Genomic DNA, 21,511 nt, shown 5'->3' with positions numbered 1-21,511 from the left:
AACATACCTGTTATCGTTCAGTAAGATCACGCAGTTGAATGTAGACAATGAAGGTGGAAACAACAAGTGGGAAGGACGTTGTTGGAGAAGAAAGATTAAAGTGGGGAAAGGCAGGCGATGAAGCGATAAGATCGAGTAATGCGGGAAAATCGGCGGGGGGAAGCATTTCTTATCGCGGGCGGTGGTTATCGGGAATCGGCAGTGCCCCTCGCCTTGACGTCGTCTCTATAAAATGCCATGCAATTCCTCCTCTTCAAAGATTCCTCCTCTTCCTCCACACCGATCACTCTCTTCTCTCCCCAATCCCTCCAACACCTCTGGAAAAGTCCACTCTACCTATCCGCAGACACAGACCCGCAAAAGAAAAATCCGCCATGGCCACCACCACGGAATACCCCTACATCCCCAGCGCGGAGATCGACCGCACCTTCGCGCACACGACCAACCTGGCCTCGTCGGCCCTGAACACGCGCATTCTAGCCTGCAGCAACGAATACTTCGCCGCCGCGTCCAACCTGCTCACGCCGACGGCGCCGATCAACCGCCCGGGAGTCTTCATCCACACGGGCGCCTGGTACGACGGGTGGGAGACGCGGCGCCACAACCCGGCGCCCTACGACTGGGTGGTGATCAAGCTGGGGCCGCGGCGCGCCGCCATCCAGGGCGTGGAGGTCGACACGGGCTTCTTCGTGGGCAACTACGGCGAGAAGGCCGAGGTGCAGGCCACCTGCTCCGACGCCGACGACGCCACCCTCGCCGACCCCAACTACGCCGGCTGGTCCACCATCCTCCCGCCCCAGCCCTGCGGGCCCGCGCAGCGCCGCGCCTGGATGCTCCCCGGCTACGACCCCAGAAACCCCACCCCCTACACCCATGTGCGCTTGCTCATGTACCCCGACGGCGGGTTCGGGCGGTTGAGGCTGTACGGTCATGCGATCCCCGCGGCGGCGCGCGGGGAGGGGGTGGCTGCTCAGGCAGAAGAGGAAGAGGAGGAGCTGTCGTCGGCGCTGTGCGGCGGGCTGGCGCTGGCGGCCTCGGATCAGCATTATACCCCGTGCTCGAATCTGTTGCTGCCCGGCCGCGGGAAGGATATGGGCGATGGGTGGGAGACGGCGCGGTCGCGCGCCCCGGGCCATGTCGACTGGGCGATCGTGCAGTTGGGCTTGCCGGGCTCCGTGTCTAGGGTCGTCGTCGATACCAAGGACTTCCGCGGCAATTTCCCCCGCGCGGTAAGGGTGCACGGCTTGGTGAAGGGGGAGGTTGGCGAGGCAGGCCCCGTCGCCGTGCCCGCCCATGATCATCCCGGCTGGGTGGAGATCGTCAAGGGCGACCAGCGCTGTCAGGCGGATACCGAGCATGTCTTCCAGGGGGCGGATCTGGCCGCGGGCGTCGATGCCCAGGCCTTCACCCATGTGAAGCTGACGCTCGTGCCGGACGGGGGCGTCAAGCGCTTCCGGGTCTTTGGCAGACGGGCCTAGGCTCTTGCGGCTTGTGAAGAGCGTGCTTTCTGTTTAGTATATAATCTTTCCAGCGTGGTAATTGCAAATAATGAGAAATACGATTCTACAGGAATATATGATCCAGATGATCACGGGGAGGTTTCCAGTCCAGTGGTGTGTTTTCGACATGTATCTAAGCATATGTTACAGTCAAAAGCAGGAAGAAGGTAAGCTCCGTATAAATCATCGTTATAGCTTGCTAGCAGCCAGACTAGGTAGGGTATATCACTATAAAAATTCAATAAATCTACTTCATCGTGAGGGATCAACAATCAATCGTTCGACAACAGTGGAGACGCCGCGGTGAAAATAACGCATGCTCGGTTGGGTGTTGCAAATACAATTCCAGAAGGTTAGAAAGGTCGTGCTCGTGAAAAAGCTGGTATCGGTATCGGTGAATAGGGCCCGCGCCTAGGCAGAAGAAGAAAGATGGAGGGGTTTTCTCAACACTGATCCCCTGAAAGAACAAACTGACGCCATGAACTAGAGGCCCGGAAGTCCAAGGAACAACACAACAAGCATGCAAACCCCCGCCCCGTGTGAATGCTGAAAGGTATCAATTCGAACTGGCATGCCGAATGCAAACAAATGCCATGGAGGAACGTTGTCGCAACCGTGATAAGTGTGGCGTAGAAAGCAATATCAATCAAGACTCGAAATATCATCCGGGGCGCCGTTCCCTCCGACACTTCGTTCCCGGTCCCAAACAAAAAGAGAAAAAGTAACGAAAGATAATATAAACCCCCTTGGCACAAAGAAATAAATCGGGTTTGAATACGTAACAGTACATTGTGGCACTCTCTGACTGCTGCTGCTGGAGGTTGGAGACGCGCAGAAGGTTGAGAGACAAAAGAGGAATTGCCGACGTGCGATCAAGGACGGTTCGCGCTGGCGAAAGCATCTATTCGGGGCGGAACTTCTCCGCATTCTCGGCCTTGAGGCGGTCCCGTAGAAGAAGCAACGGCCGATTGGGGTCAAGGAGCCCCATCATCATCTTCCCCAGTTCATTGTGTTTGATGGGCTTGGTGACATAGTCGTTGAAGCCGGCACGCGCGGCATCCTCGATCTGATCTGTCATCGCGTTGGCTGAAAGGGCCATGATCGGGATTTGTGGGTAGTGGTTCTTTGATTCCCAAGCACGGATGTCACGACAAGTCTCGTAGCCGTTCTTGATGGGCATTTGGATGTCGCACTGCAGGTTGTGTGAGCGAACTTGGGATCACTGGGTCTGCTTGCCGGGGGTGTCTTTCACTTACAATGATGAGAGAGTAGTATCCTGGTTCTTTGGAAAACACCATCTCTGTACACTCTTGTCCATTTGTGGCTGTCTCCGCCATGACCTTGATCTTGTCGAGGTATTTCATCATCACCTGAAACATGTCAGTATACAACGTAATGCACAACGAAAGGCACATGTATCCACACTTACCATACGGTTCGTATCATCATCCTCAACAAGTAGCACTCGGTAGCCTTTATTGCCGATGACCTCTTTCACCATCTTCGACATGGTCTTGAAATTGTTGTTGATTTCCCGGGCCATGTCCTGGTTCCTGTCCTTGCTCAGATCGCGTCGATTGTCGGGATCAAATATAGAGGAAAAGGCTGACGGCTTCACCGGCTTCGGAACAGTGTATATGCGTCTCCCGCTAGATGCCAATTCCTTGATCCTAGCATTGATTTGTCGCTTTTGATACAGATCCGAGATGATGACCAGACTTGGTGCGGCCTCCGGCTCGCACTCGGAGACATAATGCATCATATCCAGAACGTCATCCACGTTGGGCAAGTTGAGGACCAAATGGGTAAGCTTCGTGACATCACTGACTGAATCCCTCCAATCTTCCACATCAGGGGTGGAAGTGATAGAAAAGGGGACTTCCAGGGGGACCACCTGCTCGATATGTTGCTTGATAGCTTGACGGGTGTTGTCCAGAGGACAAAGAATAAGAATCGAGTAGGAGCTGGGTAAAGGCTGCGCGTCCGATCCAGTGTACTCCGTAGGCTTGGTCGAGGCAAATGATTCTTGCGAGGGTGAGGAGGAAGATTGCGCCGTTGGCTGCGAGATATCACCGCTGGAGAGGACCGACTTGGGGTTGTCAAGCCTTGCTAATGGATCCAGCGTGTAGGGGTCTGGGGTGGGAAGGGCCGAGGAGATTGAAGACCTCTCGGAGAAGTTGATCGAAGGAAAGCGTACAGGGGTCTCGTAGCTTGTCTGTGATTGGGTTAGAGGGGTCTCAAGAGTAGAGGAGAAATCGGCCGCGTCGGGTCCTCTGCTATCCATAGAGTCCTTCCTGAACAGCATCTTCTGCAGCGGATTCGGCTTGAGGTGCTCGAGGAAGACATCAGAGGTGCTGGACGATTGACGGACAAGCCGCGGCTCGTCGGAAGTTGGCGGTGGAGGAGCGTCGACTTTGACATAGAACGAAAATTTGGCACCTTGCCCTTCTTTACTGGTGGGCGTCAATTTGCCACCATGCATTTCGACAAGCTGTTTCGATAAAAATAGCCCGAGACCGCTACCCGCATGCTGCTGAGAGCCGTTCTGTCCCAGTTGACTGAACCTCTGCATTAATCGCTCTGCATCCCTGACGCTGAAACCTTTGCCGGTATCCACAACGTCGAAATTCAACAACAACTCCGTGGACTTGGGAGTGGATGGGATACCATCATAGATCGAGCAGCATATATGGATCTCACCCTGAGCAGTAAACTTGACTGCGTTGCCGACCAGGTTGATGAGGACCTGTCGTATACGAAACCTGTCTCCTATAACCATGGGTGGCACATTTGCGTCCATCAGATAGTTGATTTCAAGGCCCTTGTCGATCGCCCTGGACGAGACGGTGTCGATGACATCCTCAATCACAGACCGTACATGGAACCATGAGTTGACCATTGTCATTTTACCGGCTTCCACCCTGGAAACGTCCAGAATGTTATCAACCAGCTCTCGCAGGTTGGTTGAGCTATTCTGAATAGTGTCGAGCATGCGTCTCTGATCAGTGTCGAGCTGGGTGTCGAGAATGAAAGGGATGGTGCCAAGGATGCCGTTCAGTGGAGTCCGAATTTCGTGTGACATGTTGCTGAAGAACTTCGTCTTCGATTCCATCTGGTTATTGAGTTGCTGCATGGCTTTATTGAGTTCGCGTTCGAGGTTCTTGCGGTCATTGATATCCGTGCATGTGCCGTACCATGAAGCTTCTCCTTCCCCGCTTCCAAAACTGCTAGTCTCGACACAGACCAGACGAACCAGATGCCATCTGAAATCCCCTCCCCTGGAGCGAAGCCTTATTTCGGTAGAGTAAAAGACACGTCCATTCTCGTCTCTCTGCACAGAAGCAACTCCACGCCTCACAAGTTCTTCCAATGCAGGTGTAACGCCCTGGCCAAATTGACTGTCTTGCGAGACAGCCTTACAAATGGCCTCCGCTGCACTTTCATCGGGTTCGGCGGTGGACTCGATCTTCTGCGGCTCAGAAAGGTATAGGGAAAGAAGACCGCATTTCTCCAAGTCATCGGTGTGGACGTGCTTGGCGAAGCCGAAGTTCAGCGCTTCCTCCAGCTTCTGACCAGTGTAGAGGTGCCATTGCTCATTGACGAAGATGAGGCCCCTATATTCTGTAGCCTCGAAGACAATCTGGGGAATGGAGTTGGAGAAGGCTCGATATTTGGCATCGGTCGCGAATTTCTCTCTTTCTTGCGCAGCTTTCAATTCAGCAATATGTTGCTCGTGTATGTCGAGAAACGATCCGATCCAGTAAAGCACCTCCCCGGTGGAAGATAGCAAAGGGTTTGCCCGGAAGATGAACCATCGATATGCCGACTCGTCATTGAAGCGTTTGACCCGGACACGTTCCGTAAATTGTGACCCTGTACGTAATGCGTTCGCCCATTCCTGAGACATGTGCTCTCTTTCGCTACTATGAATATTCTGCCAAACGTCCCGCAATTTCTGCTCTTGAGGTTGACTCCTTCGGTAGGCATCAAATTTCGAGTTGGTCCATATTACCTCTCCACTCTGGGGTTTCGCAAGGAAAAGATGTAAGGGTACCGAGTTCAGCATGAGTTGCGCCACTGTATCGGAGAATGGACGGGGTAGTTCGCGTTGCAGCTGGGCGTAAAAGGAATTCGTTGAGGGATGGCGGGAGGCAGTCTGCGTTGGTGATATAACCTGAGGTCCTTTCACATCCTGCAGAGGAGATACAACCCCTGGACTTTGGTCTTGCGGTGTGGCATCTTCCTCGGCAGACTTACTTACAATTCTCCCGGGTGACGTGGGGGTTGATGACGCCATGTTCTGTCTCATCTTACTCAATCTGTTCCGGTGCTGAGTGATGGCGTCCCGGAAACTTTTTGACTGGTGCACGTTGAAGTAGCCATCGGGATTATCAATCCCTGTCTTATGCACCGCCCCAGGCGATTCGCAGAAATTGCTGCCTCCTGACGCAACAAGACCGAGATCAACTCCAGGTGTTCCAAGATTAGATAGCGATGGGCTGAGCTTGGTAGAACTCGACCTTTCTTCTGGACTTGAGATACTAGCTCGAGCTGACAAAGAGCCATCGTCCGCTATCGTATAGCTCACATGGCCGCTGAGACCTGCGACCAGTTCCAGCTCGCTGCTTTCATCAGAGAAGGTTCCGCCGAGTCCCAAGAGCTGACCATAGCGAGGAGCCTCAAGCCGCGAAGTGACTTGACGCTCAAGCTGGCTGTAGTGTTGCGCGAGACAAAACGAAGTGGTGAGATGAGGCATAAGATATGATAACGATCTTCGCAAATTCGTGGGGTAAGGGATAATGGGAGACAATATGGAGATCACGGCGACCGGGAATCGTAAGGTGGATGGTGAAGGATCCTTGGCGCGACCGACATGCAGAAGAGGAATGTGAACCACCGACTTGGCCAGGTCAACGCCAATGGCTTCTAGTGGTCCCAAATTCGAATAATCGTGAGGGGGGGGATTCTTTGCGAATGCGCTTTCATCGACGGCGTGACTGACAAAAAATGGATTCTGCTCCGCATGAGAGCGAGGCGCGGGCGATGGAGCAGGGGACTGAGACCAAGGAGACGGTGGCACCTGTTCATACTCATCAAACAACTCCATAGACGGGGTCACCCTAGTCTTAAACAGACCAGGATTGGATACCGCTCGCGTTCGAGCTGTAGCTGGTTTATTGGAGGAATTTGGTTCAACAATTGGTGTGGCCTGAGGTTTGTCTTCTGAGGTTTCGAGGGGATCTCCTTGACCTGGACGATCAGCCGACCCCTCTGAATACTCTCTTGTCAAAACAATAGGATCGGTGCGCCCGAAGAGCTTCACCACCCCGGTTCTCTTGATTAGCGGGTCGGATTCAACTTCCAGCGGTCGGGGCACGGGGAAAACTGCTTGGCGATAGTTTGGCAATCCAAACGAAGACACCGGTTCGTTGGTTGAGGTTTCAATCTCAGGATCTGCTTGCTTGTTCTCTGTCTTCGGTAGACAATCAATACTTTCGTCTCGTTGAGACCCCGGGTCGCGCCAGTCCGAGTGTTTCCGTTCCTTTCCAAAGCCAGCGAACGAATGCCGTGCCAGAAGGGACGGTCGCTTCGGCGAATGAGCAGCTCTTGACCCATTCAAAAGAGCTTCTGCGACCAGCCCTTTCTTCTTCCCTAGTCCTTCGCTGCTCTCCTTTGCGGGGTTATTGCCGCTCGAAGTGGCCTCACTTGGCACTCGGTCCGTTCGCACATCCTCCGCGTCGGTAGGTACGGCGTCTGGGTCGAAGACCGCTTTCTGACCCCATGGAACATTCTCCAAGTCTGTCGCATCTCCCGGTACGGCCAGAGATACTCTCTCTGCTCCGTAGTGCGTCTGCAAAATCTGGACTACGTTCGCCCACCATGCATCTAACCCGGGATCTGCGTTCAACTGCAGGGTAAGTTCATACAGATTGGGACTGGGGTAAGCGGGGTCCTCCGGTACAGGCCTATAATGAGGGGGTAGGAAAACGCCTGGAGGATGTGTAGCAGCAAATAGCTGATCGTCCGGGATATCGGACGGCCCCATTCGGGCCTTCATCTTATCTGCCGGCAGGGTCAACTTGAAACCATTGTGATTGAATGCGGTGTCCCGTGCTGCTCTCGTTGAAGACTGCGACTCCATCCTCGGAAAAGGGTAAGAGGGAGTTGGGCCGGGGAGGTTGTCGGGAGAAGTGTTGGAATCCATGGCTCTAATTGTACCACCAGAACCAGTGGAGTCGGAGTATGATGCAGAGGGCAATGCTCCCGCAGTTGAGAGGGTTTTCGCAAACGAGACATTGAGGGGTCGCTTCCTGGTTGACTCTGTGGTGCTCGAAGGTGCGGGATCGGTTTGCGATGCAGAGATCTCTCGAGCAGCCGAGGAGGGTTGGCTTTGAGATTGTTGCATTTGTTGATAGACCAGTAATTCCTCCATCTGCCTCCGGAGTTCCTTGAGGGTCTGCAGACTGCGCCCTTGATCCTCCTGGGTTCCTTTTCCCGCTTCAGGGCTTTCTTTTTTCGGAGGCGACGGAATGTGGCATGCGGTCGCAGTCTGTTCGTGCGATATAGAGGAAGAGTGAGAGTTAGCATTCCACGTACTTTTCTCCAACGGCGCATCTTCATCAATTGCATAGTGAACATCGTGGACAGAAATAGAATTGGTTGACTGCAGGGAAGGTCGACAATAGGATTGGGGCGCGGCGACAGGCGAAGGGGCCTCGGCCGGCGATGGAAGCGGAGGTGTCTTCATGCTGTTAACTTCGCCCATCCTAATTTCTCCCTCCACCGCCGGTCACAAATCAATTCTCCTGGGCGAATCCAACTCCACGGGAGCCAACTGAGGCACTCATCTCTCGGACGAAACGGTCCGCAATCAGAATTCGTGGAAGAAGCGAGAGGAGATTGGAGAGGGAGCAGTTGGTGAGAATAGTGAAAATATGCAGACGACGCGAAAACCGAACGAACAAATCGAAGCGAGAATCCGAACAGTCGGAAGACAAAAAGAGAGTATTGGATACTATTGGAGCGGGATGGTGTATATAGCGCACACGGTGAAGAACCCGACGAGCGAAAAGAAAAGGGGTGGTGTGGATTGGTTCGAAATTCAAGGCAGTCGAAGGGGTTGGGGGGGAGGGGGGCGCTTGATTCTGCGACCCAGAAAAAACGTCCGAGATGCGTTTCTTGGAGCCGAGATATGGGGCGTAGGCAAGAGAAAGGAATATACAAGGGGAAAAAAAGGGAAAAAAAAGAGACGCAAAGGGGAGGAGGAAATGGAAAATGGCAGACGAACGATTTTTTTCCCGAAAATGGGCCGTTAGAAGGAAGGTGACTAAAGCGGTGTATATCGGATGGTGGTTATGGGGGGGGAGAGTGGGAGGGGGGGGGGGGGGGGGAGGGGGGGGGGGGCGGGGGGCGGAGGGGCCGGCGGGGTGAAGTGGTGGTGGTGGTGTTGGGTGGATATGAATAGAATGAGGTGAAATGAATGGGATAGGATAAATGGAATGGGGTTTAGGACTCAGTAGAAGCAGTAGTAGCAATACCAGCACTACTAGTAATAGGGTGTTGGGTTTGAGTTTAGTTGGTGGAAGGAGATTAGGAGAAAAGCTCAACTTGATCTGACCTTTCCTAGTTGTAAAAGCAGAATGAAGCACTGGCAGCAAGGTTCTACTGCTATGCTAAAATGCTAGTACAATAATGAGAAATAATGTATTGACCCAGCCGACAATGAGATCGTCGATTTGTGCTGGCAAAGTTCAAGATGTGGAAATGGTCCGTCGCCCCGGGGGGGAAGGGAAGTGGAAAGTTCCAAGCTATGACGTAGCTAAGGCAAGCCCTGGACTGGGCTGGGCTGGATGAATTGGAGGGAGGGGGGAGAGGAGAGGGGACAGAGGAGAAGAGGAAAAAGGGAACAAGAGGGAAAGTAAGAGAAAAAAAACTCCCAAGGGCTATTTTCGGCACTCTTCTACTATTAATCTTCTCCTGTCAAAAGACGTCTCCCAGTCTTGGGGACAGAGTAGAGGATAATTCAGTAGAGGTAGAGCCGATTGATTGTCCGCTCTTGATGACTGGCAAACACTAAGTAATCCCGTCAAGCCGCCGCAAATAGCCAAGTGTGGAAGAGACAGGAGAGAACCTGAAAAGAACGAACTGCAAAATTGAAGACAGATCGGGAGGGAAGTAGGATAGTCCGCTACGGGAAAAGCGAAAGCAACTTACAAGGAAGTCAGTCACGAGAGAACAAGAGAAAGGATGGGCAAACCAAGTAACCAAGTACTGTACTGTCGTAGTCCTACTGCCTTGCCTAGTCTCAGTAGCGAGCAAAAAGGTCAAGAATCCAAGAATGAAGGAAAAGACCTGGCTGGACACGGTCTTTTGTTGACCAAAACAGTTTTCAAAGTTTCACTAGGCAATGAACAAGGTTCTTAGTATATTAGCTGCAATACATTGTGCATTGTGGTGTATAGTAGAACAGGAGTAGTAGTAGCAGCAGCAGCACGAGTGCACATACAGTACATGATAGTAACTTCAGGAACCTTACCCCTCTAAATGATGCCACATCCAAATTAGTCGCAGGAACGACAAATGCTGGGATGACATTGACATACCTAAAAGTAGACTAGTGTAAGGGCAGCCCCCGTCTTGAATTTGCATCAAGTAAGCAAGCCCTCTCCGCCCATGCCGCCACCATCATCATCATTACTACCCATTATTATCTTCTGTAGTACAGAGTAAATACAGTCAGTACTCTTATTAATAGACCATTGCTTGCTTATCCTCCGGTCAATATCCTTGAACCGTTCTGCATTCCACCTTTCATCGATGGTTCCAACAGTGGCGCCCTGAATACGGTGGAGCATCACAGTAGCTGCTTGCTCATGGCTGCATCATCGAGCCGCGACAGATGCCTGTCCTCTGCACTGCCGTCGTACCCTCCTTGGTCACGAGCCACTTGCGCGGTGCCTAAGGCTGAAAACTCTTCCACTTTCTCCCCCCTCACGTGAGACCCTCAGCTCTTATTCCCGGATAATGGGTCCGTCCACTGTGTAGCAAGCAAATGGGACGTCCTGCCGTTGCGAAGAGTGGACGAAGAACAGAAACCAGACCAAAATGTATGCTTAGTAGGTTCTTCGTCATACTACTTCGTTTTAACTTGATAGGCTTTGCCGCTTTATTTGAAATGACCCCGTTAGGCGATCCCCGAGATCCTCAACAATGGTTCGTGAGGCACGCGATCTGCGCAATAACCACTAACAGACCATGTGTTCGCTTCACTTCTAGACCTTCCCAAGGTGGTGACTGGATTGTTGCTTCCATTCATGATGGCATTTCTCTTGATGTGTCTAGCCGAGTCCTGGTAACTAGACTAGGTCCCCCGCAATAGCTATGCCCAATTTTCATCGCGATACCATGTTATATATCGTCGTCCTCCTGACACTGCGTTTAATGACTTGGAGAACAACCTTTTTCTCAAGGTATCTTACGCTACCCAGTCTTGTGAGCTTTGGATTCTTGATTTCTGCATATGAGCTTTTATTTACCCCCACAAGGGTGTAGCTCAAATTGTGCAATGGACGAGGTCTATTCTAAACACCTCAAGAAAACTCCGAGCAAACCCGGGGTTTAGAACGAGAATGATGATCGCAGAACAGCGTCTCGGATTCGTGGTCTAGTACTGTACTCCGCGGACAAGTCTCGCTCGCGATGACGGCATGGAACCGTCAGTGTTCAGTGTTGCCGCGTGGGTTGGCAGTCTCCCAAGCACCAAGCATTTGGTACCATGGGAGTCCGCCAGGCTAGCATACTTTATTTCCTGCTCAGACATCCAGCTTCAGGGAGCTCTAAGTAGCTAGCTGGGAGCCTGCGAGATACACCGCCTGCAGCGGCAGAGTCCATCCACGTATCACCTTCGGTAGTTCGTCTGCAGCTATACTGTACCTACCGTGCAGCGGACCCCCTTTCTTGCTGCTGGCGCTGCATTGCTTACTTGTTTGACTAGTGTAAGTGCAGGAACCTGACGATCTTAAAACCGATGGTATGACGAAGCCGTGTTCCATGTCGGTGCTGGAACACGTGGGAGGGGAGACATACTCTAGTACTGAATACTCACACCCTGAACAAATTTACATTGAAGAATGTTGAAGTAGTCTGGCACAAACGATCGGGTGTTCATGACAATGTGCCGGTGACATCTTCGCATGCTACCGAGTACTAGTTTAGTTAAACTCAGATTAGGACTGACTGACTTTCAGCCAGGCCCCAGAGCCCTGTTGAGCCCTGTTCCTCGAATCAGAATTCCGAAGTGGCCCCCCTTCTTCATTATGATATTCAGTAGTATGCTCTTTAAGCAAAATATTTCTTTGGTCGCCATGGGCTACAGTTAAGAAAGTGCTAGTGTAGCCATTCATGGGCAGACCAGTGCCATTGATCGTCCCCGTACTTTGGCTAATTCTTGGCAGCCTACAGAGTACTTCTGAATGCATGATTTATGCATTGCACTGTACTACAATAGACCACAATGTGACAGGCAGGAATAAGTAAGGTCTCATTTGAGAAAAAGAGAAAAAAAGAAAAAAGGAAAAAAAAAAAAAACAAATCTTTTAGTCTCCTACACTAGTCCTTACTAGAGTAGGAAAGTTAAACAAAGGTGGGTAGAGAAAGCTGATGGCGATGGGTGGCATGTTGCCAGTCGACTGTTTGCTGCCTGCCATCCATCCATCCATCCATCCACCACGTTGTGCCCTGAAAACGAGTAAGACAAATCGACGGCTGATCGGCCGCCCACTTTTTTTTTTTTTTAACTTCAATTTCCCTCGTGATGCCCAACGGCAGCTGACTCAGCCCAGAGCGAACGAACGAACCCTCTCTGAATGAGGGAATTTGCAGCCTCAGGCAACTATACCCACTTCGTCCCTCTCAAACCATGAGTTCCAAAGTTCCAAAGTTCCTGTCTCACATCGAAAAAGGACTGGAGTCTGTCAAAGTTGTTCGCTCACACAACCCATCATTCTTGACAAAGGGGTAGGTCCTAGTATTGAGGTAAGCCTACCATCCAAAAACTACATCCCATCTGAGCGAAGGAGATTCCCCCCAAGCAAAATGCGCACAACCGTGCGGTCTCGACTGGAGCCGTTGACCTTTACCTAATCTAGTCCTAAGGAGCGGCAACACTCACTCACTCACTTTCGCTCCCTCGTTCTCCCTCCCTCCTCTCTCTCTCCACCGTCCTTGGCGACGATTATCGTTCAAACTGTTTTCGTTCTTATGAATCTTCTCTCGGACCATTCCGACCACCCCTTCTTTCGAGTACGAGTGCGTCTACACACGACAGCAGTCCATTCATCTATGGCCGTCAATTGAGGGGTGACATTCTGTCTGACACAATTGTTTATTGTTGGGTGCGATGGACGATAGCCATATCTTGGGGGACGACTTGCCGCTCCCCCCGGCGCGGCTCTTCGAGAGATTGGCACAGCTACCTGGATATACCTGGGATCAGTCCGTTGAGCCGTTCCACTCTACCTACAACCACTGGCACGTCTTCGGCCTTCGTCATGCCGTTGAATCTGATGTTTCCACCCCCGCCGCAACCTCCTCGGGCCCCTCCAGTCTGGCTCGCCATTCCCCGCGCACCGAATCCCGTCCCCCGTTTCGTCATCATTGGAGGAGCAGCCTTAGCGAGTCCAGCAGCGAATTATCGCTGTCTCGTATCGATCATGAGCCAATATGGATCCCAGTCGTCGCCCGTGTTTCGTCCCACGTTGTCAGACTCGAGCGCGAATTTCATATGCTACGGTCGATTGTGCAAACTTCGGACCCAGATTGCAATCACACAATACGACCGATTGATCTGATACGACTGCCTCCAGACCCGGGGGATTCGGGCACTCTGCTCGTGGCCCTCTTCGAATCGCCTGGTCCGAACATGCTGCGGGAGATGGTCGCTTTTGGACCCGCTTGGTTTGCAGTTGGCGGCAGGACCGACAGCAACGAGCCCACACCCGGAGAGCAGGTATCTCTTTCGGTATTTCTTGACTTTGCGATTGGGGCATGTGATTGTTTGGAACTTCTGCATTACGGCCTCAAAACCGTCCATGGTGAGATTCGGGGAGATGCCTTCCACTTCAACCGGGAGGCTCGTTCGGTGAAGCTGACCAACACTGGCAATGGAGCCCGCTCATTCGACAACATCTTGAGCGAGGGCTGGTCGTCGCTCTCGAGGGAACTAGGCGTCAAGAACAAGCTACAATTTATCGCACCAGAGCAGACGGGGAGAATGCCAACAGAACCGGACAGCCGAACAGATATCTATGCGCTTGGCGTGCTTTTCTGGACTATGCTGGTGGGTAAACCGGCCTTCACAGGCAGCGATCCCGTCGAAGTTGTGCAGAACGTTCTCGGAAAGAAGTTGGTCCCCGTTTCAGCGAAGAGGATGGATGTTCCGGATGCCGTATCGGCTGTCATTCAGAAGATGACGCAGAAGGCTGTCAATGAACGCTATCATACGATCTCTTCCGTTAAGCGAGACCTAGCGCAGATCTCCCAGTTACTTGGAGATGGTGATAGCGAGGCCTTGAAGGACTTCCAGATCGCACAGCGGGATGTCTCATCTTTCTTCACTCTTCCGTCTCGCATGTTCGGACGACGTGAAGAATACGACAAGATCATTAGTGTTGTGGAGAAGGTTCACAGGCGCCAACAATCTGCCTATGCGAGAGCTGGAGCGCAAGCTTCTAGTGGAGTGGGTTCGAACTCGTCCGTGTCCGACGGCCGAGTAGACAGCTTTGAGATCGCGTCGGGTTCAAGCGACTCGGGTTCATTCCACCTAGCTTCAAAAACTACTAATGGTGGCCCTCTAGGTCGGGTCTCTACGCATGAGTCTCTGCATAGCACGGAGTCTTCCCTTTCAACCCCAAAGCCGGGAAATGCCTCTGGCAAGCTCAAGAGTCCGGTGGAATCACGCGCATCTTGGGATATTGCAGACCGAGATAGCCATCCTTCGATGGGCACAAGCACGCAAAGTCATGGGGAGTCAATCACTTCTGTCACTCGACCTAAAGCTGCCAATAAAGCGCGTCGAGTCGGAAAATGTGAGATCATCGCCATTAGCGGCGCGGCTGGTATTGGCAAAACCGATCTTGTAAACCGAGTTCAATCAACGATACGTAAACTTGGGTACATTGGCATAGCTCGTCTGGACCGAGCTAGGCGAGTTCCCTTTGAGCCTTTTGCGAAGATCCTGGCTAGCCTTCTCCGTCAAATATTCTCGGAACGTGATGTCACCACCGACTATCATAACAATGTCCGCACAGCGCTACGACCCATGTGGCCGACCTTGCATCGAGTCCTCGAGCTTCCGGAACAGCTCATGTCATCTGGTAACAAGGATAAGCAGATCTCACCTAGGCTTTCTGCAGCGCAGCATATATTCAAAGATGTCTCGACCAAAGGAGAACCATCCAAGCGCGTAGCAATGCCTCGTCTTGACGACGGGCAAAGCTCGGTCGACTTTTTTCTGTCCAATGCCGCACTGAAGAACATGCGATTGATGGAGACATTTTTGGAGATCCTGAAAACTCTATCGCAGTACAGGGTGATTTGTGCATGTGTGGATGACCTGCACTATGCCGATGACGAAACCCTGGAACTGATTATGAACATTGTGAAAGCCAAGCTACCTTGTGTGCTGATTCTCACGAGCCGACAGTCGGAACTCGAGTCAGATGCCATTAAGTCCCTTTTCGAAGCGGAAAACCCTAACGTGACCCGAATTATGCTGAAACCTCTCGGAGAAGAAGAAATCATGCAAGTTGTAGCGGCCACGATGCACCAAGCTCCAAATCCAACATTAACGCCACTTGCAGCCGTGATCCAAGAGAAGAGCATGGGCAACCCGTTCTTTGTGCGAATGATGTTGGAGACTTGCTATAGCAAAAATTGCATATGGTATTCCTGGAAAAACTCTACCTGGGAGTTTGACTTGGATCGTATTTTCACCGAATTCGTGGCACCTAGGTATGGAGAGGGCCTCGGGCTTGGTTTTATTGCTCGGCGTCTTCAAGAAAACCCTACAGCGGCAAGGTCCATCATGGTTTGGGGAGCGTTGTTGGGAAGCCCGTTTGCCTTCTCGCTGGTCCAAAAGCTTCTTACAAGCGAGTTTCTATTTTCGAGTGATGACGACGAAGCTGTTGATTTGACGTGCCCTCAGAATGCGAACCTGATTCGACAGTCCGAGGCCGACATTATCGTTGGGCTGCAGTATCTTGTCCAAGCAAACCTTATCATTCCCGGGAAAACGGACGATGAATTCAGGTATGCACCCCGAATAACTTAATCTGACCCCCACTAGATCGTTCCGCTGACTCGGGCCGCATAAGGTTTGTAAATGATCGGTTCTCACAAGCCGCATTGTCATTGACTGAAGGTCGAAACGTTGAGAAAATGCATTTCATCATATCTCAAGCCATGATGAAATACTATCATGACGGACGCAGTCGATATGCCTTGGCGCGGCATGTGGCTCTCGCGTCGCGAATCATCAAGTCTCGTGTTGTCGAAAGACTGGAATACAGAAAGATTCTCTGGGATGCAGCTCAGACTGCAGCTCAGTCAGGCGCTCGACCGACTGCGCTCTGGTACTTCCGCCATTGTATCGCATTCCTCCAGGATGATCCTTGGAATGACAATAACACGGATGTTTATTACCACGAGACCTTGCGTCTGCACATTGCCACTGCCGAGATGTCATGGTCTCAAGGACATAACACAGAAGCCCTGGATCTTTTGGACAAGGTGTTCGAGCATGGGAAAAGTGCCGTTTGCAAGTCGAGGGCTTGGATTGTGAAGGCAAAAATCTACGCTCAAATGGGCAACCACCTCCGCTCCATGGATTCGCTTCTGACATGTCTTGATGAGTTGGGTGTTCATCTCCGGGAGCCAACCACATACGAACAATGCGATACTGCATACAAGAGTCTTAGCGAATATCTCGGCAAGATGGACTTGGATGGCATTGTTCGGAAACCTATCAGCAAGGATATCAACATGATAACCATCGGAGCAGTGATGGCTGAGGCAATGTCCGTCACCTACTGGGATGATGGATTAACATTCTACCGAATGGCAATAGAGATGATAAATCTTCACCTATTCAAAGGTGGCTTCGTCCAGATCTCAATAGGCTGCTCCCATCTTGCCATGATTTCCTTCAGTCGCTTCCGCGATCTGGACCTTGCTGTCAAACTCAGTGACCATGCACTCAGTCTGCTTGAGCGCTGCCCTGAGCCGTGGACCCAAGGTCGGGGCTTGATCGTTCATAATCTTTATGTTGCTCACTTGCGGGTGCCGTTGTCATCTACGCTTCCTGTTCTTGAAACCTCGGTGGAGACCTCGTTCTCAATGGGTGACCCTTACATCACCTTGATCAGTCTCTCCTCGATGGCAATGACGCGGCTGTTCCTGGGCCATGATATGGCCCAGGTCGAGGCTTTCTGTAATGAAAGCCCCGAGGATATACCTGACTGGGTAAATGATACTCGTGGGGGGGCCACTCTCCTAGCAGTACGGTAAGACTCCCTTCAAGTCAAACCCTTCCACATCAGGAAGATTAAAGAAGTAGAAAGACTGATCCTCATAACCATGCAGACAAGTCGCGCGTGCGCTGCAAGGGAAGACATCCTGTCGGTTCGCTGACACTGTCATGTCTGACGAGCATCATCATACGAATGAATATATCGCTTTCCTTGACAACAACGCTAGCAATGCTGATCGCCCGAGGGATATTTATTGGGGCTTAGCAATGATTCCTTTGTTCGCTTACGGCCACCATACTCGAGCTATAGAGGTTGGCATGCAGATGATGGATACGATGCCTAGGTTGTGGTCTGCTCGCGTCTCTTATGTCGTCTATTTCTATGTTGCGCTCTCCCTTCTGACACTCCACAACGACTACCCTGCACGTGGCTATCTCGATGGAGGGTTGAAGACCGTTCTAAAGTACAAAGCAGAGGTTGATTTCGCACGGAGTGCTTGCGATGCGAACTATGGCATGTGGTCACTTATTTTGGAGGCACTGATCTGCGAAGTCCGAAACGACCACACCTCGGCCATTCAGGCCTTTGAGGCTGCTATTGACCACTGCCAGATCCATGGATGGCCATTGGAGGAAGCCCTGGCCCTTGAGCTGCACGGTGAATTCCTGATCCGACGTGGTGCGAAGCGAGCGGCACGCTCGGTGATGCAAGATGCGATCGCCGCCTGGGCAGCAGTCAGTGCTGTGGGTAAAGCAGCCCAACTGACCGAGAAGCATGAGTGGCTACTGAAAACCGCGACGTCGTCGAGAAATGTTGACGTCGGTTGTCAGACTGTTGACTCACTCCTTGGAATCAACCGCAATTCAGGGCAGGAACATATTGGCGTGAATCCGAATATGGAAGAAGACGATCGGAAACAACGCTGGTTAGAGCAGAACGGCGTCACGACTGGTGAGCGGTCATTGGATATCTCGGGTGTCGGTCTCGGTAAGTTGCAACGCCTTTTGTTCTGAAATGATATTTGCGCAATTGTTTTTTTGAGTCTGACAGCAAGCAGATATAATCGATCTCTCGAGTATCCTGGAGTCGAGCCAAGTGATGTCGTCGGAGCTCCAGATCGACAAGCTCTTAACAAAGATGATCGAAATTGTCCTAGAATCGTGCAATGGTTCGGACTCAGCTCTGATTGCGACAAACTTCGATAACAATTTCACCGTAGCTGCAACTGGCGACATGGAAAAGGGCCAAAAGTCATATGTCGACGGTCTTCCATTCTCATCAATTGAGGACAAGATGGCCCATCAAATCTCTCACTATGTCATGCGTACCCGGGAGGAGGTCCTCGTCCACAACGTTCTTGAGGATGAACGATTCTCCAATGTTAGCGAAGCTTATCAGACAAGATACCCCATGGGAAGATCGGTCATTGCATTGCCAATCATGCAAGCCGAAAATCTTCTTGGTGTCATACACATTGAAGGGAAACCAAACTCCTTCACCCAACGGAATGTGGTCGTGCTTCACTTGCTTTGCAATCAGATCGGCATCTCCTTGTCCAACGCATTACTCTTCCGTGAGGTCCGCAAAGTCAGTGCCACAAACGCATCGATGGTTGAAGCGCAGAAGCGCGCGCTAGCTCAAGCTCGAGAGGCGGAGCAGAAGGCCAAGGTGGCCGAAGCCGAAGCGAAGCACAATGTGAAACTCAAGGAAGATGCAGCCAAGGCTAAGTCCATCTTCCTTGCTAATATTTCCCATGATTTGCGCACCCCGATGAACGGTGTGATCGGTCTCTCCGAACTTCTCAAGGGTACCCGATTGGATAAAGAGCAAGACGAATACGTCGAGTCGATTCGTGTATGTGCCGATACTCTGCTAACCCTCATCAACGACATCCTCGACTTCTCGAAGCTTGAAGCAGGAAAGATGAAGATTTCCACTGTCCCTCTGAATATCCGAGAAACGATCTCGGAGGTTGTCCGCGCGCTTCGTTATACCCACCGCGACCGAGGCCTGGAGACCATTGAGGACTTGGACAAGGTTCCACCAGAACTTGTCGTCCTCGGTGATCCTGTTCGCCTGCATCAGATCTTCATGAACCTGCTAAGCAATAGCTACAAGTTCACACCCAAAGGGTCTGTGACCGTGCGGGCTCGGGTGTCGCGAGAAGGCAAAGGGCGCATACGTTTGGAATGCTCGGTGTCGGACACCGGCATCGGTATCTCTGAGGAGCAGAAGTCGCGACTCTTCCGACCGTTCTCTCAGGCCGACAACTCGACCGCAAGATCATATGGAGGTAGTGGCCTCGGGTTGAGCATCTGTAAAGCGATCATCGAAGACGTTCTGGGAGGAGCGATCTGGCTCGATTCCACGTCCGGCGTCGGCACCACAGTCACATTCCATCTGTCATTCAACAAAGTGAAGGATGCTTCTAGTAAAGGTCTTCGTTCGAAACTCCCCAGCCCCGACGGGGAGAAGTCTTCTTCCCCCAAGCCCACGGCTCGTGATCTGAGCATGGTCCCCCGCGATCAGATTCGGGTGTGCATCGCTGAAGACAACCCGATCAACCAGAAGATCGCCGTCAAGTTCGTGACCGGCCTCAATCTGCAATGCGAAGCCTACAGCGACGGCCGGCAGGCGGTCGAGGCTCTCCGGGCCCGCTCCCGGGAAGGAAACCCCTTCCACGTGGTCCTCATGGACGTGCAGATGCCCACCCTGGATGGATACAACGCAACGCGCGAAATCCGCAAAGACCCGGACCCCAACGTCAACGAGGCCCTGGTCATCGCCATGACCGCCAGTGCCATCGAGGGCGACCGGGAGAAATGCCTCGACGCCGGCATGAACAACTACCTGCCAAAGCCGGTCCGATCCACCATCCTGGCCGAGATGCTCGACCAGTACCTCGCCCCGGTCCCCGCCTACACGCGCACTCGCATGACAAACCGCGATCGCGGGAGCGTGAGTACCGACGCCGGCACGCCGCCACTAAGCAACAGCTCCTCGACACCCCAATCCCAATCCGCCAGTCCAGTTATCGCACTCACGCCCGAGGAGGAAAAACCACTTGCTGCCAGCAACAGCACCAGCACCAGCACCAGCACCAGCACTTGAACTGCAACCAGGTATTTGAAGGAAAATTGTAAAAATCGTGCAGGGATTCTTGAAAGTCTCTTCTTCGTCTGTTTCCCTTACAACCCCACCCCCCCAATCCCGCTTGTTTGTGTGTTTGAGATACCACATCTGTATAAATTGGAGTTCTTCCCTTTTTTCTGTTTCTATTCCTTCATCGATTCGTCTTGATTCATTACTTTCTTTCTCTTCACACAAAATGTTGTGATATTCCCAGCTACAATCTGGTCCGCGTTAGGGTAACTTTTCCATCCATTACATAGCCTCGTTTCTGGTTAGCGAGTCTGCTGTTTTTCTGCTCCCAAGCTTTCTCTCCAGCCTCTTTTGCTTCCACAAACAACAACAACGGCCACAATGGGTGGGGTATGGATATAAATAGGCCCTAACCTTCTTTCGTTCCTCTGTTCCCCATCCCCCACCACCCCCTTCTAGGCGCGTGCTTCTCTACCTACCCCATGTTGGTTGATCTGTCGTCTACTGTGGTGTCGGCATAGGCCCATCCACCACACAATCTTGATGAATAAATGAAGGATATGATTAATGATACTCGAGCTACTCACTCACCTATCCACCCAGTCCATATGCATGTCATCAAGGCCTAGGGAAATTAGCTACTCAAATCCTATGTAATCGTAGTTCGCCTTGCATAACATCGCGCCTCACTTCTACAATATATATGTTTTGCCGAATCGAGGCCATACCTACCCAGCCTAATTGCGGGAAATGCTGCAGGAGCCTTCACGGAAACCTAATCGGGCTGGTGTTTTTCGGCATTATGATGTGTTGATCTCCAAATTCTGTGTTACTCGACTTGATCCGAATTAAAGTTCAGATTCGAGGACAGCAAAGCTAGTCGAATGTTGGGGCTTTATCTACCATTTAATCGAACCATGGTTCGCTTGTCGGCATGTGGAGGCGGGTGGGATAGTAGACGATGGTTGATTGGGTTGTAGTGTTTGATCATCGCGAGATACTGGATTTTGGTTTTGCTGTAGCATTTGTCTCTAATATTATTTTTTTACGTCGGATCTGGTTGCCGATTGGGCGGTTGTCGACACAATATTGAATAGAAAAGGCGGTGGTTATCTTCCGCTGCTTCAAAACCAGCGGCCTGATGCGGATGGAGGTGGTTGAACGGATTGAAGATGACGCGAGCAAAAGAGACTTCATTGGAGCTCGTTGTCGACACGATGGGAAAGCCGTAAGGTACCGACTAGTCTAGCGGCCAGATTGCCTCAAAACGCACCTGACATCCCAAACTAGTCATTGTTGAGAATGCACTGGGATGATGTTGTTTCTGTCGGCCTGATTTGATTCCCGCACCGCGAATGCCAGATCTGATGCTTAGGTACAGTA

General features: G+C 51.8%; 4 protein-coding genes across 4 annotated transcripts; 3 read left to right on the top strand and 1 right to left on the bottom strand.

Annotated features, from left to right (window-relative positions):
* The first annotated feature begins 286 nt into the window (after nucleotides 1–286).
* BO82DRAFT_353423 (allantoicase) lies at nucleotides 287–1,513 on the top strand. The gene has a single exon (XM_025634947.1). It carries the CDS (start codon nucleotides 375–377, stop codon nucleotides 1,476–1,478), a length of 1,104 nt encoding a protein of 367 aa, XP_025493011.1. The 5' UTR covers nucleotides 287–374; the 3' UTR covers nucleotides 1,479–1,513.
* Nucleotides 1,514–2,535: 1,022 nt separating this feature from the next.
* pkhB (putative sensor histidine kinase/response regulator) lies at nucleotides 2,536–8,519 on the bottom strand. Its single transcript, XM_025641338.1, has 2 exons — nucleotides 2,929–8,519; nucleotides 2,536–2,869 (listed from the first exon to the last, which is right to left on the bottom strand). The coding sequence occupies exons 1-2, from the start codon at nucleotides 8,263–8,265 to the stop codon at nucleotides 2,645–2,647; spliced, it is 5,562 nt and encodes a 1,853-aa protein (XP_025493010.1). The 5' UTR covers nucleotides 8,266–8,519; the 3' UTR covers nucleotides 2,536–2,644.
* A 1,933-nt stretch (nucleotides 8,520–10,452) lies between these two features.
* Nucleotides 10,453–10,944, top strand: BO82DRAFT_57229 (uncharacterized protein). The gene has a single exon (XM_025641337.1). The coding sequence runs from the start codon at nucleotides 10,552–10,554 to the stop codon at nucleotides 10,876–10,878; it is 327 nt and encodes a 108-aa protein (XP_025493009.1). The 5' UTR covers nucleotides 10,453–10,551; the 3' UTR covers nucleotides 10,879–10,944.
* Nucleotides 10,945–12,897: 1,953 nt separating this feature from the next.
* Nucleotides 12,898–20,137, top strand: BO82DRAFT_401128 (putative sensor histidine kinase/response regulator; the record flags this gene model as incomplete). Its single annotated transcript, XM_025639234.1, has 4 exons — nucleotides 12,898–15,806; nucleotides 15,872–17,059; nucleotides 17,139–18,013; nucleotides 18,084–20,137. 4 exons carry the CDS (start codon nucleotides 12,898–12,900, stop codon nucleotides 20,135–20,137), a joined length of 7,026 nt encoding a protein of 2,341 aa, XP_025493008.1.
* Between the last annotated feature and the right edge of the window lie 1,374 nt (nucleotides 20,138–21,511).

This window comes from Aspergillus uvarum (genome assembly GCF_003184745.1).
Source record: "Aspergillus uvarum CBS 121591 unplaced genomic scaffold BO82scaffold_20, whole genome shotgun sequence".
NCBI lineage: Eukaryota > Fungi > Ascomycota > Eurotiomycetes > Eurotiales > Aspergillaceae > Aspergillus > Aspergillus uvarum.
Note: the sequence above shows the minus strand (reverse complement) of the source record. Positions and strands in the feature narration are given on the sequence as shown.

What these genes read in the sequence shown, in the direction of transcription:
- pkhB (XM_025641338.1), bottom strand. Translation starts at nt 8,265, where the DNA reads ATGGGCGAAGTTAACAGCATGAAGACACCTCCGCTTCCATCGCCGGCC. An exon ending in ATGATGATACGAACCGTATG is followed by an intron (nt 2,870 to 2,928) that starts GTAAGTGTGGAT and finishes GACATGTTTCAG; the next exon opens with GTGATGATGAAATACCTCGA.
- BO82DRAFT_57229 (XM_025641337.1), top strand. Translation starts at nt 10,552, where the DNA reads ATGGGACGTCCTGCCGTTGCGAAGAGTGGACGAAGAACAGAAACCAGA.
- BO82DRAFT_353423 (XM_025634947.1), top strand. Translation starts at nt 375, where the DNA reads ATGGCCACCACCACGGAATACCCCTACATCCCCAGCGCGGAGATCGAC.